Source organism: Hoplias malabaricus, chromosome 2 (genome assembly GCF_029633855.1).
Source record: "Hoplias malabaricus isolate fHopMal1 chromosome 2, fHopMal1.hap1, whole genome shotgun sequence".
Lineage (NCBI taxonomy): Eukaryota > Metazoa > Chordata > Actinopteri > Characiformes > Erythrinidae > Hoplias > Hoplias malabaricus.
In genome coordinates this window covers 4,598,046-4,613,602 of record NC_089801.1, presented here as the reverse complement: position 1 = coordinate 4,613,602, position 15,557 = coordinate 4,598,046, and the positions used below count along the sequence as shown (strand labels likewise).

General features: G+C 44.0%; 2 protein-coding genes across 3 annotated transcripts; one reads left to right on the top strand and one right to left on the bottom strand.

Moving 5' to 3' along the window:
• Positions 1–336: 336 nt before the first annotated feature.
• Positions 337–4,556, bottom strand: c2h11orf68 (chromosome 2 C11orf68 homolog). 2 transcript variants are annotated; one of them, XM_066650806.1, is made up of 2 exons: positions 4,406–4,556; positions 337–1,971 (listed from the first exon to the last, which is right to left on the bottom strand). In XM_066650806.1, the coding sequence occupies exon 2, from the start codon at positions 1,899–1,901 to the stop codon at positions 1,158–1,160; it is 744 nt and encodes a 247-aa protein (XP_066506903.1). In that variant the 5' UTR covers positions 1,902–1,971; positions 4,406–4,556; the 3' UTR covers positions 337–1,157. The 2 variants fall into 2 exon arrangements, with proteins under 2 accessions (XP_066506903.1, XP_066506894.1); XM_066650797.1 differs by lacking the exon at positions 4,406–4,556 and adding an exon at positions 2,974–3,149.
• On the top strand, positions 3,846–11,714 carry drap1 (DR1-associated protein 1 (negative cofactor 2 alpha)). Its single transcript, XM_066650819.1, has 7 exons — positions 3,846–4,058; positions 5,940–6,012; positions 6,437–6,530; positions 6,622–6,744; positions 7,898–7,988; positions 8,771–8,859; positions 10,099–11,714. The coding sequence occupies exons 1-7, from the start codon at positions 4,017–4,019 to the stop codon at positions 10,271–10,273; spliced, it is 687 nt and encodes a 228-aa protein (XP_066506916.1). The 5' UTR covers positions 3,846–4,016; the 3' UTR covers positions 10,274–11,714.
• The last annotated feature ends 3,843 nt before the right edge of the window (positions 11,715–15,557 follow it).

Sequence of the window (15,557 nt, the reverse complement as noted above, 5' to 3'; positions counted from 1 at the left end):
AAGTTTGTAGACACCCCTTATAACCCAGCTATTTTATCGTGAAACCGGGTCCTTCATTGCGCAGTTTATAGAATCTCCACAGAAAAACCTAAGCTCACAATACCCCAAGTCAAGCGTGGGCCTCTGAGGAGTAACAGCGCTCCATCCTGTACTTCCAGGATGAGTCAGAGTGGTGTTTGTGATCCAGAACTAATCGTCCAACACCAGTTCCTGTCTGTAATACTGCTCTCATTGCTGAATGGCATCAAATTCTCAGAGAAACATCCAGCAGAAATCCTTCACAGAAGAGTAGAGGCTGCAAAACACCCAAAGTGCACACAGAAACAAGAACAGAATCCAAGGTGTTTATTTGGCATGTTCACACACATTCTCAAACACATTAAAAAAACAAAACAAAACGAACAGCCCAGTTAAACAAAAAATTATTTGTCAAAAGCAAATATTACCACAGCCCTTAAGTGTAAACACAAGTAGTGTCACAGATGCCACAGATTCGCCTTCAAAGTCTGTTCGTGTACAGTAACTTCTCCACTTACTGTACAGCAGGAAATTATTGTAGTAACCTGTAGTGCAGCAGACAGCTGTTTAGTTAAAGAAAGAAAAACTGCGCTGTGTGGTTATAGTTCTTAACGGAATTAAGGGGATTTATTTTGCCATTGAAGCAAGTGAGGGCTAGCAAGAACGGCTAGAAAGTTTAGTCTTTTCAAACAAAGTAGTTGTGAAGATCCTTCATCTTCTTGGTATTTCCTTTTCAAATGGTTGGGACGAGCATTCCTGCTTGTTTCTGCTTTCGACCCATCCAGACTGGAGTGGAAATGTATTCACACTGCAGGAGTGTCATTCCAGTGTCTTTCAAGTGGATCTCTATCTACTGTATCTACAGTATTTATATAGGTCATTACACAAGAACGTAAACCTTGTCTAAACTTGCAAAGAAAACAGATGGGTCTCCAATCAAACTTATAACAGAGGATATATACCAACAGGCTTTCGGCCTCTGGCTTCTATCAAACGTGCTTTCTTTTGTCTTTTCCAAGTACAGTGAAACGTACTGAGGGTATTATCCACGCTGCTGACCAACCATAAGAGACAGATGGAGTAGACAGAGATGAGGTTGAAAAACGCTGCATCGCTCCTTTGCGGATGCTGAAGTAAATTTACGTGACCTCCTGGTTGGTGACTTTGTTGATGATGTGCGAGCGCCTGGGCACGCACTCCAGATCGAACTTGCTCTCGTAGATGGTGGGACAAAGCTTCCAGCGATTGTTGCGGTAGATCCCCAGGTAGGTGTAGACGTCTGGTTTGTAGAAGAGGGGACACTTGACCCCGGCGGCTCGAACGGCCGCGTCCAGCTGCATCACCTGCTCCTCGTCCGCAAAGTTGTCGTTGTAGACGCAGATGACGTGTTGGTTTTCAGAACTGGGTTCGCGAGGACTCACTTTTGCTGAAGAGATCTTTCCGTCCAGAATTGCTTTGGCTAAACACTCCCAGGCACGATCCACTTTGAATCCAGTGTCCAAGTGCATCAGCCACTTGCCTGAGAGCACGTTGTGATTCAAGGCTAGCTCTTTAATGGTTTGGAAAGTGATTGGACGTCCACTGGCTAGTAGTTTTTCCCAGCTTTCTTGGAGACCAGTCACATCCGGGTGTGCTGGGCAATGGCTGGGTCCTCGTACGGAGATCCAGCCCACAGGACCCTGACCCCCTTCTTCATCCCCAAAGCGGCTCACCTGAGAAGGTCTGTTAGACTCCAGCCAGCTGTTGAACTCAGCTCTAGGTGTCTTCCGAGCATCAAATATGATCCACGGATCCATATCGGCTGCCAAGGCTTCAGCTGCATAATCCTCAGCTGAAAGAGGCTCTGCGTGTTCCTCCTCTTCCTCCATCTTCTTACTGGACATCCAGTTAAGTGCTTGAGACTTGGTGAGGTGACAATGGTCTATAAGTCCTCTGGGATGGGTTTGGTATTCTCTTAAGGAGAAACAGATAAAAGATAGATTGCAGTAAATAGTTTACAAGTAGTTTATCCGTGATTAACGCATAGAATAAACTGCAAATGCAAAATACATTTCAGATGGGGTATGTCTGTTACATAAAAGCTTATTAATGATAGAGTTGTTAAAGAGTAAGGCCTGATTAATAAACAATAACAAAGTCATTTTAAATCACTTAGAATCACTTTAAAAGTGCAGCCGCAGAGAATAAAAACGACTGGTTGTGCCTATGCCTATTAACCCCAGAGAAGTTGGGATTTTTGGAGGTGAAACACCATTCCCACTGGATCTAGTTTAATACACATCCACAAAACTGAACCTACAAACTGCAACGTTTGCAAGAAGCTTTCTAGATGTGTAATTGTAAAGTGCAAAGGTGAATTATTAGTTAATATATAATCAGGCACTAAAATGGTTAATTATATTGAGTTAACTAGTGTTTTCTTTAACATACTCTCGTGTTATTCTGATTCTGTTGTTGTATTTAACCTTATTTTAACTTAAATGCATATTTCTCTATTAAATCAGCCTCTAAACAGCGCAGAAAAAATGATCTTATTATTTTCAGCCATTACCTAAGGAACATTCCACAGAGGATAGGGTATCATTAGATTATTTTTAGAATTTTCCGTTCCACCTTAAATGGCGCTGATCTAATACGATGAACAGCCCTGTAACCGTTGCTGCAGCTCTATTTAAGGTGGAATGAAGAATTCGAATGAGATGTTGTTGAAAAAGGAGTCAACTTCAGCTTTACGTTAAATAAACGCCAAAAAAGACGTTTTTAAAGCAAGACAATGCCCTGTAAACCTCTTTTATTCTTTAATTGTTCGTTGACCTACCACAGACCGCAGCATAGCTGCGATTTTCATACTTTTCGCCTAAATTTCCTGAAAATTTTTTCATAAAAATGTGAAAAACGCCCATACCACTTTCCTATTGCAAACTTTATTCCAGGGTAAAATAGTCGAAAACTTACATGATTCGTGAAGATGAACCTTCACATCATTGTGTTGTTTTAAAAAGCCCCAAACACGAAGCGCTATAATGTTCAATTCGTGTCCAAAACAGTTATAACGTTAAACCTAGCGCAGCGAACGTTAGCAGCTCTGCCGTTTGTTTCTGAATCGTTAAGAGGGTTGTACCCATTTGAGCGCCCATGCGCACTCGTGCACTAGACAGTGCGTTCTAACTAGAACACTAGCTAGTGTACAGATAATAAAAGCACAGAGTAAACGCAGCACAGAGCATGTGCAGTGTTTCTTTTGACCAATGCACACGTAAAAATAACTACATCCTGTTTGTACTGAGCACTGTGTGCACAGATTAATAGTGTTATTGTCCTTGTTTGGTTCTGTTCACATTAATATGCCTATTATAAATTAAATTGACATTTTGAATATTTACTTTAAATCAGTATTTTTTTCACGGGGGTGCGCTCAAATTTACAATTTTTCATGTCACAGAGGAATTCTGATTGTAGAGATATGACAAAGATAATATTAATGAATATCACAATAGTTTTACTTTAAGTTTTGTCTGTATAGAACTGATGAAAGAGTGCCTTTAGATTTTTCAATGTCTTATAGTGTGTATTTCGTTATAAACGAATGGAGCGAGAAGAGTGAAGTGTGCAACAACTCCTACAAAATTCTAAGGACATTATTCAGACATCAGAATTTTTTCTACGACACAGAAATCGCTTGAAAACATATATGAAGTTAGGCCGTGTTCTTATGAGCCACGGAGGAGGACTTGAAAGCAGCAATTTACCGCGCACTTGGTTTTGAGGGTCCGGATTAAAGTGCACTTGAGCGTATATCGGAGCGCGCCCTCGAGATCAAGCGGCGTCGCCGTGATATCAGCCTGGACTCGGCTCGGAAGGGAAGAGCCATAAATCCCTCACATTTAATTACAAATTAGGATTAAAACTAGCCTGGATTCTGTCTCTGAGAGCGTGAGAGGCAAGTACCACACAGACACAGTTAGAGGAGGCGCCCGGACGCGTTAACGACAAAGAAAATGCCGAGTAAAAAGAAGAAATACAACGCAAGGTTTCCTCCGGTGAGTTCACTTGCATTCAGCGGGTAGAGATCTGGCTAGTGCTAATGTTAAAGCTAATCCCATTCAAAGTCTATACGCTGGTTAGCATTAGCTTAGCCATTAGCTTAGCAATATTAGCTAACATAGCCCGACGCCCACTGTAAATGAGAGCACGTTAAAGTCTTATTTTAGATCAGCTAGTGTCAGACACTGTATATTAGAAGTGATTAAAACGGGACGATATCATTGAAACGCACACAAATATTAACAAACAAATATTAACGTAACTTTAAACACGTAGCTGTTCTCTTTTTGCCTTCTTTAAGTCAGCCACAAAATATACACAAGGAAATATACATTAAAATTACCTCCATGTTTCTACGCTCACTGTCCGTTCTCCCAGTTCCACTGACCATACAGGAGCACTTTCTCGTGTACTATTACACACTGTAGTGTGTTGCTCTGCATACTTTGTTTGCTTCTATCACCCTGTACTTCAACTCTCAGGACCCCCACAGGGCAGGTGTGATGTGGTGGTGGATCATTCTCAGGGCTGCAGTGACAGTGACGTGGTGCTGGTGTAGAGCGGATCAGACACAGCAGTGGCTGCTGGAGTTTTTAAACACTGTGTCCTCTCTCTGCCATTGCTCCACCTTGTAGATGTAAAATCAGAGAGAGTCGTCTAGTCCTTTATCAGTGACACAGGACGCTGTCGGCTGGATGTTTTTGTTTGGTGGGCAGTTCGGCAGTGACAGTGAGGGGTTTAAAATCTCCAGGTGCACTGCTGTGTCTGATCCTCTCATGAGTCTCTCTCTCTCTCTCTCTCTCTCTCTCTCTCTCTCCTCAATAATATATGACGCCAAAGGATGATTGGGATTGTTCAGTGTATCAACCGTAGCATACCTTTCACCCTCATTGCCTTCCTGTGCGATGTGTGAACCATGTTAATATTTGAAACTAAATGTTTGCCATATCTGGAGCTACCGTGTGTGTAGCCCGTTATTCAAACCTCACAATGACAAATTAGATGTTTTAGATCAGGGGTGGGCAATTATTTTTTCCATGGGGCCACATGAGAAACAGAAAATATTGTGGAGGGCCGGCCAAAAGGCTGATCTCAATTCTGCATAATATTAACTGTACTTCTTTGTAAAAAGCAGTAAATAGCATTGTTTTGACAAGCTGGTAAGAGTATATGTTATAATTAAGCAATGAAAACATGAGGTTGCCTTCCAAAAAATGTAATTTATTCAAGCGAATTTCACAAAACAATGGGAAAGGCAATTAATCACTAAAACGGCATCATAAAAACACGCTAAACATGCAAATAAAAATAAAAAAAGAAGCTTGGTAAAAAAGTCTTGCTGCTTTTGCAGTTTAGCTAGCAAAGCTTCCGATGTCCGCGCCCTTTCAGCATCAGTCACGTTCTTGTATTTCTCCCCGTGTTTCGTCTCGTAATGCCGACTCAAATTGTAGTCCTTAAACACGGCGATCTGCTCCCCGCAAACTAAACACACGGCTTTACCTCTCACTTCAGTAAATAAATACTTAGCAGTCCAATTTTTGTTGAAAACCCTGCATTCTACCTTTCTTTTTTTAGCATGAGCAGACATTTCTGAGGGCTAAAGTCGTCTTGTGGCTTGCTAGTGACAACGATCAAATCACGCCCATGCCTCAATATACGTTTTGCGTCATCATGTACGTAAATAAAAAACAACTTCAAAATAAAAGCAATGCAGCTTCAGTCCATGCATCAGGTAAAATAAGAAAATATGTTTATTTTGTAATTTCCAATTAACGTTACACGGGCCGGTCAGAGTCAATCAAAGGGCCGTATGCGGCCCGGGGGCTGTACAATGCCCAGGTTTGTTTTAGATGCTTAAATCTGTGTGTATTTTTCAGGCAAGGATTAAGAAGATCATGCAGACGGATGAAGAAATAGGCAAAGTAGCTGCTGCAGTTCCTGTCATAATCTGTATCTTTTGACTCTTCACTTGTGGGCAGTGTTTTATTCATTCATTCATTCATTTAACGTAACCACTTTATCCTCTTCAGGGTCACAATTATTTCGTTTTTTTATGGAACTGTTGTGTTCTTGTCTGTTTCTACCTGAGCAATAATAAATGTTGTGCCTCTTGAAAAGTATCGGAAAGTTATATTTTTACCCTAGGACCCATCTCTTGCTTTGATTTTTAAGCTAAATATGTATTTGAATTAATTGTTAGACGTGTGAAGTTTTGTGGTACTTGAGTTTCCCTCAGGACACGTAATGTCTTACTTTACAAATTCCCTGTTGACTAGGAACACTAAGGTCTTTTCTGGTGGTGTGTCAGGTGAATAGTGAATATAGTTTATGTTGCTGCAATTTGATTCGGTCATTTCTTTAATTCTGATATGAGCGCGGGCACTGGAGCTCTTCCTGGAGTCTTTACTGACGAAAGCATGTAGCGTCACTCAGGCACGAAACGCCAAAACCATGACCACGTCACATCTGTGAGTAGAGCATGCTGTAGATTCTTATCGATCAGTGAGCGGTTTTACAGAGTCGCTGCTTGACTTTGTGCCTTTGTGTCTGCGTCTGCAGTAAACAGTGCATTGAGCTGGAGCAGCAGTTTGACTTCCTGAAGGACCTGGTGGCGGCAGTGCCGGACATGCAGGGAGAGGGAGACGAGAATCACGCTGAGGGAGCAGAGAAGATCCCACGCAGGTTTATATCCGTCCACGCACTTCTCCATCACACCGGCAGGTCTGGAGTCAGCAACCCGTTTTCCACCGTACGGGCAACTTTCTCCAGTGGTGTCTGGAGCAGATGAACCACTTTGGGAGGGATTCTATCATTACTTTTAGTGCTTGATTTGATAGCCATTCAGTTTTCTACATTCATTGCACCATCAGCCAATGTTCAGTAAGTTCTCAGTTCTTAATCCTGCAGGTAATTTTATTTAGGGTTTTTTTTTCTTTCTTTGGAAGTGACACTTTCTGAGGGGATTTTAAAAAAAAAAAACATCAGCTAACTTTTACTTTATTTCTTTCGTACTTTTCATTCATTCATTATCTGTAACCCTTATCCAGTTCAGGGTCGCGGTGGGTCCAGAGCCTACCTGGAATCATTGGGCGCAAGGCAGGAATACACCCTGGAGGGGGCGCCAGTCCTTCACAGGGAAACACAGACACACACTCACTCACACACACACACCTACGGACACTTTTGAGTCACCAATCCGAAACCGGAGCACCCGGAGGAAACCCACGCAGACACAGGGAGAACACACCACACTCCTCACAGACAGTCACCCGGAGGAAACCCACGCAGACACGGAGAACACACCACACTCCTCACCGACAATCACCTGGAGGAAACCCACGTGGACACAGGGAGAACACACCACACTCCTCACAGACAGTCACCCGGAGGAAACCCACGCACACACGGGGAGAACACACCACACTCCTCACAGACAGTCACCCGGAGGAAACCCACGCAGACACAGGGATAACACACCACACTCCTCACAGACAGTCACCCGTAGCCTCCAGGTCCCTGGAGCTGTGTGACTGCAACCTACCTACCTGCTGCGCCACCGTGCCGCCCCTCCTTTCGTACGTCATACTGAAACTTACTGAACCCCCGTTGTATGCCTCATACATTGACAGAGGGTGAGAAGTGAGGATAAATCTAGATTATAATCCTACACAAGATGAGATGTAAAATATCTTGTGCCAGTAGATAATCTGATAGATCATAAGACAAAATTGTAACCCCATGATACGTCAGGACCTTTCCCCCCAGCTGTGCGTTTGTGGAGTCTAGTTGTTGTGAGTCTGTGCTGTCGTATTAAAGTGAGGTGTGTTTCCCACAGAGGTCGTAAGCCTGGCTCAGGACGCAAGAACGGAGGAGCAGGAGCCAAGGGCAAAGACAAGAAACTGTCAGGAACAGAGTCAGAACAAGAGGTGAGTCTTCTTCACTGCGAGATTCAGAACTGAATGATTTTATTTACACAGAAATCACGCTTCACAGCCCACTTTAATCCTAAATAAATGTTCTTCATTATGGTGCTTTGCATAAGAGTATAGCCATCGCCTCTGTCTTCTGTGTCTTGTGTTCCAGCCTCGTGTTGTTTGCGTGAATCCACGTTCAGCCCGAATACACCAGAGTAGAGTATTGTAAATGGTTCAGAAAGCATTTGTCTTTTCTAAACGTAGTCTAGAGCAAGCCTGTGTTCACTTTGGAAGGTTTCAATCCTTCGTCCATTTTCTGTAACCGCTTCATCCTGTTCAGGGTCATGGTGGGTCTGGATCGGACCCAGGCGCAAGGCAGGAACACACCCTGGACCAAGTGCCAGTCCATTACAGGGCTTAAGAGAATGTTAATAGCCCAATAGACTAAGCGCTGAAATGTTTGTAAATGCACAGTGTCCGTGGACACGGATGAATTCTCTGTAGGTGCACTTTTATTATTAAATAATGATATGAAAATGCACCTGAAACTTAGTAAATGTAACTCTCAACATTGACGATAATATGTTGAAGTTTCCTGTGTCTCCAAGGAAATCACGAAAATAATAATAAAAAATCAACTAATTCAGTATTTTGTAATGTTGTGATATGCATTAATTTTCCAACCCTGAATACGGTAGGAGAGGGAGACTATTAAGGTGTAATAAGGGTCTACACACTGGCCTCACACTCGTACAGGGCTTTTTACATTGATCTGATTCTGATTTGTTTTTCAGGACGACTCTGAAGACAGTGAGACAGATGGAGAGGAAGAGGACATTTCTCAGCCCAACGCAAATCTCCAGGCACCATCACATTTCCCCAGGTACACACACACACACACACACACGTTCATATTCACGATTTAGTAGCCGCTGGTTGTACGATCTGTTATTTTTCAGTTGATTAATTATTATGTTATTAATATAATACGTGATATTTGCGAAACCTTTTTCCAAGGACCAAAGACACTTGCAGGTAATGTTTAATATGTGTGTAGAAGTAAGATCGAGCATCGGACAAAACATGTCAGTGACAGAAGTACAAGGATAACACAAAAAAACGAAATACAGTGGAACCTCTACTTATGAACTTGATCCGTTCCGTGACCCATGATCAGTTCGTAAGTGGAAAAGTTTGTTTCTCGAGTCAATTTTCCCCATTTTAAAATAATGGAAAAGCATTTAATGTGTTCCAGCCCCCGCCCCGAAAGTCACCCTTTTTACACTGATATATGTTTACAACACTCTCAAATTAGTAAAAAAAATACATGTAGCGTTACTAAAAATAAAAGAGAAATACAGTGGAAACAGTAATAAAAAAGAAATAATAAAGTTGTAAGTGGTTACACATCGCTACCTTGAAGACGTGACGACTGGCTGGAGGAGTAACACAGGCACTGGCTGTATGACGGGAGGTGGGGGGGGGGGGTGGAATAACGGAGAGTAGGCGGTGAATGTGGGGAGACGAAGCGTAGATACGGCTTAACTTAGCACGAATTTTGATGTCTGCTATTTACACTAATGCTAAAATGCTAAAGCTACAATGTGCTAATCTTAAAAGCTCACTCCAGTCTGGGCGCTGGGAGACTCGCCTATTGGGGTCAGTGGACATTTCCAGCCGCCGGCTCAGAGGAGGCTCGGGTTCGTTTCTAGAGTCGTGGTTCGTTGGTGGAGGCAAAAAATGCCCGGTTCGTATGTTGGAAAGTTCGCTAGTAGAGGTTCCACTGTAATGAAATGAGTTACAGTAGATTCAGTACACAGGCAGGTAATATACAGAAGAAATCAGGTGTGTTTTAATTGCTGGATGTTTGATGGAAGAGGGTTCCAGAGGAGAAAGCTCAGTCACCGAAGCTGTGGAGATTTGCAGAGGGAATGGTGAGCCGTCACCTGATTTAGTGGTAAATCTTTGTCTTTAAGACATGGAGGATCCAAAACACTTACCTCTTACTTGAAGAATGCTACCCTAGAAAAATAGTCTGTGTTGAAATAAGAATAAAAATTGCCCTCTTAAACTGAAGATCTACTAACAGCTGTCTCCTTTCTTCTTCTTTTCTCCAAACCAGCCAAGACCTGCCCCCTCAGTACGTGCCCATGCCCATGGCTGCACCTCAGGGTACTATATCCATGCCCATCAGCTCTTTCGCCCCTCATCCTTCAGTCACGGGGATCGTAGCGCCTCCTTCAGCCCCGGTGCCGCACAAGAACGAAAACGACGACGACGAAGACTATGACTCTTAGCTCCCCCTCCGTCTTCCCTCGCCCATCATTTTACATTCATTTTCTTAAGTTGTTCTTATTTGGCTGCGAAAAATGCAAAACGGATGGAAACTGAAGATGAGTTAAACAGTGACATAGTAGAGGACACGTCCAGAAATCTGTGAGAGAAAAGGGCGTTGACAAGACTGCAGCTACAGTGCAAGAAGAATAATAGGTTGTATATTAGCTACGTGTTTTAATTTTGTTTTAAAAATTCTTATTTTATTGACAAGGAAAGATTGGAACAGGAGCATTTGATCCAGGCTGTTTTTTAAAGTAAGCTAATTGTTGTGTTTATGGCTCACCCGAGTCAGGATTTGTTTTTCTTTTTTGGAAAATGGCCCCGTTTTTGTTGTTTGGCACATCCTCTTTTTTTTTTTTTTCTTTTCGGCGCCACTTTGATTCTTCAGTTTGTTTTAGGTTGCCGTTCTTCTTTGCTGTTGTATTCTGCCGTTCCGTGACTTCCAGGACATATCACTCATTTCTGTGTGCTTTGATTCGTCTTGGCTCAGGGTGTTATAAACTTTCAAACTCGTTTTTGTTGCTTGTATAAAGTAACAGAAAAAAAAAAGACACAGGACAAGACCCGGGACATTCATCCAAAGGTGTTGAATTGCCACTCGTTAGGAAATATGAAACCTGTCCGTCAGACTCGAGCAGATGTATTTTCTCAACAACGTAATGTTGCACAATTGGCTGATGCTGAATAGGTCAGGACTCGCAGGACGACTGCAGTCCAAATCCATGCATTAATGGGTGAGAAATGTGTAATCTGTAAGGGGCGAATACTTGGCAGATCTATTTATCACCCCATCTGATTTTTTTTTTTTTTGTAATTTTTTAATTCAAATTTTACGATTAAATCATTTCACTGAACTGTAAACAAGTCTAATGTGAACTATGATCTTTAATAAAACTGAATATACATTTTGTAACAAGTGATGAAACTCCCCTAAAGTAAAATATGTGGATTTTAGTTCACTCTCCTCAAAGGTTTGATTGCAATTTCACTCGGTATTCTACATAAGTCCAATAAGCTAAAACCACATAGAATTAGTTTATGTTTTATTTTGTTTTGTTTTTTTTTTGCAACAAGGAATTTTTTAGGAACTGAAATTTTGTGCATTCTTTTACACACACAAACACACACACAATGCACAAACATTGATAGACCTATTTAGCCCCACGCCCCTCTTATCAAACAAACATGGACGTAAATGCACATTTATATCAACTATACTATACTTGGTCTTGTATCTTTTAAATGGTTTTAATGTTGTTTGTGAGAGCTGAGAGGAGCAGGACCCCTAACCTCCCCCCCCCCACCTCCCACCTTTTCTTTCTGTGGCTGTCTCCTCCAGGTGTGTAAGTTTGGCTGTTCAGAGGCTGTATGTAAAACTTTTAACATTCTTATTATTTTGTATGAGTGAAATAAAGTGCAGATTTCAGTATAATTTCTTTGCCTCCATTTTTCTTTTGTTTTTCCCCTTTTCTTGTTGAAAACGTTTAAAGCACAATTTTCAGTGTCCTATTAACTTCAGTTTGCATTTTAAAGCACCGACCGTGGTGCGTTGTTTATGCGCTAGAAGACACATCAAGAGTGAAATAAGCAGCCAGTGCTGTGGCAGATCATATTCATAGCCCCGGAGGTGGTGTTCTCCCTGTGTCTGCGTGGGTTTCCTCCGGGTGACTGTCTGTGAGGAGTGTGGTGTGTTCTCTCTGTCTGCGTGGGTTTCCTCCGGGTGACTGTCTGTGAGGAGTGTGGTGTGTTCTCCCTGTGTCTGCGTGGGTTTCCTCCGGGTGACTGTCTGTGAGGAGTGTGGTGTGTTCTCCCTGTGTCTGCGTGGGTTTCCTCCGGGTGAATGTCTGTGAGGAGTGTGGTGTGTTCTCCCTGTGTCTGCGTGGGTTTCCTCCGGGTGACTGTCTGTGAGGAGTGTGGTGTGTTCTCTCTGTGTCTGCGTGGGTTTCCTCCGGGTGACTGTCTGTGAGGAGTGTGGTGTGTTCTCCCTGTGTCTGCGTGGGTTTCCTCCGGGTGACTGTCTGTGAGGAGTGTGGTGTGTTCTCCCTGTGTCTGCGTGGGTTTCCTCCGGGTGACTGTCTGTGAGGAGTGTGGTGTGTTCTCTCTGTGGCTGCGTGGGTTTCCTCCGGATGATTGTCTGTGAGGAGTGTGGTGTGTTCTCTCTGTGTCTGCGTGGGTTTCCTCCGGGTGACTGTCTGTGAGGAGTGTGGTGTGTTCTCCCTGTGTCTGCGTGGGTTTCCTCCGGGTGACTGTCTGTGAGGAGTGTGGTGTGTTCTCCCTGTGTCTGCGTGGGTTTCCTCCGGGTGACTGTCTGTGAGGAGTGTGGTGTGTTCTCTCTGTGTCTGCCTGGGTTTCCTCCAGATGATTGTCTGTGAGGAGTGTGGTGTGTTCTCTCTGTGTCTGCGTGGGTTTCCTCCGGGTGACTGTCTGTGAGGAGTGTGGTGTGTTCTCCCTGTGTCTGCGTGGGTTTCCTCCGGGTGACTGTCTGTGAGGAGTGTGGTGTGTTCTCCCTGTGTCTGCGTGGGTTTCCTCCGGGTGACTGTCTGTGAGGAGTGTGGTGTGTTCTCCCTGTGTCTGCGTGGGTTTCCTCCGGCTGACTGTCTGTGAGGAGTGTGGTGTGTTCTCCCTGTGTCTGCGTGGGTTTTCTCCGGGTGACTGTCTGTGAGGAGTGTGGTGTGTTCTCCCTGTGTCTGCGTGGGTTTCCTCCGGGTGACTGTCTGTGAGGAGTGTGGTGTGTTCTCTCTGTGTCTGCGTGGGTTTCCTCCGGATGATTGTCTGTGAGGAGTGTGGTGTGTTCTCTCTGTGTCTGCGTGGGTTTCCTCCGGGTGACTGTCTGTGAGGAGTGTGGTGTGTTCTCCCTGTGTCTGCGTGGGTTTCCTCCGGGTGTCTGTCTGTGAGGAGTGTGGTGTGTTCTCTCTGTGTCTGCGTGGGTTTCCTCCGGCTGACTGTCTGTGAGGAGTGTGGTGTGCTCTCCCTGTGTCTGCGTGGGTTTTCTCCGGGTGACTGTCTGTGAGGAGTGTGGTGTGTTCTCCCTGTGTCTGCGTGGGTTTCCTCCGGGTGACTGTCTGTGAGGAGTGTGGTGTGTTCTCCCTGTGTCTGCGTGGGTTTCCTCCGAGTGACTGTCTGTAAGGAGTGTGGTGTGTTCTCCCTGTGTCTGCGTGGGTTTCCTCTGGGTGCTCCAGTTTCCTCCCACGGTCCAAGAACACACGTTGGTAGGCAGATTGGAGACTCAAAAGTGTCTGTAGGTGTGAGTGAATGTGTGTGTGTGTGTTGCCCTGTGAAGGACTGGCGCCCCCTCCAGGGTGTGTTCCTGGATAAGGGTTACAGACAATGAATGAATGAATTAAATTCCATTCTCCAGCTGGGAAGTGTAGAATATATGTAGGTTTGTACGTCTGGAATTGGACTGGGATTTATGAAATCAGCTTCAGTACCTATAATAAAAATAAAACCTGTTGGCATTATTTGGCTGGATTTGCCTAAAGCTATTAAGATATATCCTTTAGGGTCTCACAAAAGTACAAGATTGTCTGAGAGTGTACAGTTTTTCATTATTAATCATTGAAGACATCTTTGGGGTCTGAAGGCTTGCTTTTGTTTTTGTTTTTCTTCTTTTAATCTGTGATGCTAATAATGATAAAAGCTAATCACAACCGGTTAGCATTGTCCAAACTTGTTTAAACAATTTATTCCATTTAAAACCATCGATAACGTGGTTATGTAGAGCATGGCTCTCCTCAGTGTTTTCAGAAAACAGCTCAAATAGTAGTTAATACTGAGCAGTCTGTGCTTGTACTGAGAACTGCGGTCCGAAGGCATTAGCCATCGATGACCACAAGATGGCGCCCCATGAAAGCAGCACGTTAACTCCTTCAGAGGCGAGTGAACGTTAAGCCCACTCTTAAAAACCCGCAGCCAAACACGGCAGGCGTTAATCAGCATAATTCTCATGGTTTCTGAGTGATGAGTGTGTGTGTGCTGATGAAACTTTCCCCACATACCCTTGCTCAACTCCTACGTCTTATGACGCGGGAAAAGATTTCTTAATGTCATAATACAATACAAAATGTAGAGAAACTAGTTCCACATTACCCTGGCTTTAACCCTTTTGTGCTGGAATATGGGGCTGCAGTGGTGCCCTGTGGAGAGGTTCCATGTCCTCGTTCCTGTCTCTCTACACTCAGAAGGAAAAAAGACATAAAATAATAACGGAGTGAGCTCATCAAGGGGTATTCCTTCAGTGCTTCAGTACACACCATTTTTCTCTCCTCCCGGGATCATGGTGGTCCTCCTGGGCCCCTGCTGTGCTATTTTTTTTACCCTGGTGCAACATTAAAGAGAAAATCCCCTCATTAAACTAAGTTACAGACTTGAAAAGTCCTGCATATTCAGACACCGTATCATTTAAATCTTTTAGACTCCGGGATACTTCACCTGTCTGAATCAAACATGAGTCAGGAGTAAACTTCACAGGCATTTAGGCCACACACATTCAACCCACTAAGGCGTTTTACCGAAATCGGCAGAAGACAGCATAACCTCAAGCTTACATTCGGCTTATATGATGATATGTGACGGGCAGAGCTGTGCAACCTGTTTAATTCCTGTTAAAGGTTAAATGTTACAACATCTGGGTATTGAGCGACTGATATTGCAAGACTGAGATAGCATGGGTTCATTACAAAGGTGCAAGTGTGTATTGAAGGAGCACAAGAAGTATTCATTCATTCATTCATTCATTATCTGTAAGCGCTTATCAAGTTCAGGGTCGCGGTGGGTCCAAAGCCTACCTGGAATCATTGGGCGCAAGGTGGGAATACACCCTGGAGGGGGCGCCAGTCCCTCACAGGGCAACACACACACATTCACTCAAACACTGACACTTTTGAGTCGCCAATCCACCTACCAACGTGTGTTTTTGGACTGTGGGAGGAAACCGGAGCATCCGGAGGAAACCCACACAGACACAGGGAGAACACACCACACTCCTCACAGACAGTCACCTGGAGGAAACCCACGCAGACACGGGGAGAACACACCAGACTCCTCACAGACAGTCACCCGGAGGAAACCCACGCAGACACAGAGAGAACACACCACACTCCTCACAGACAGTCACCCGGAGGAAACCCACGCAGACACAGGGAGAACACACCACACTCCTCACAGACAGTCACCTGGAGGAAACCCACGCAGACACGGGGAGAACACACCAGACTCCTCACAGACAGTCACCCGGAGGAAACC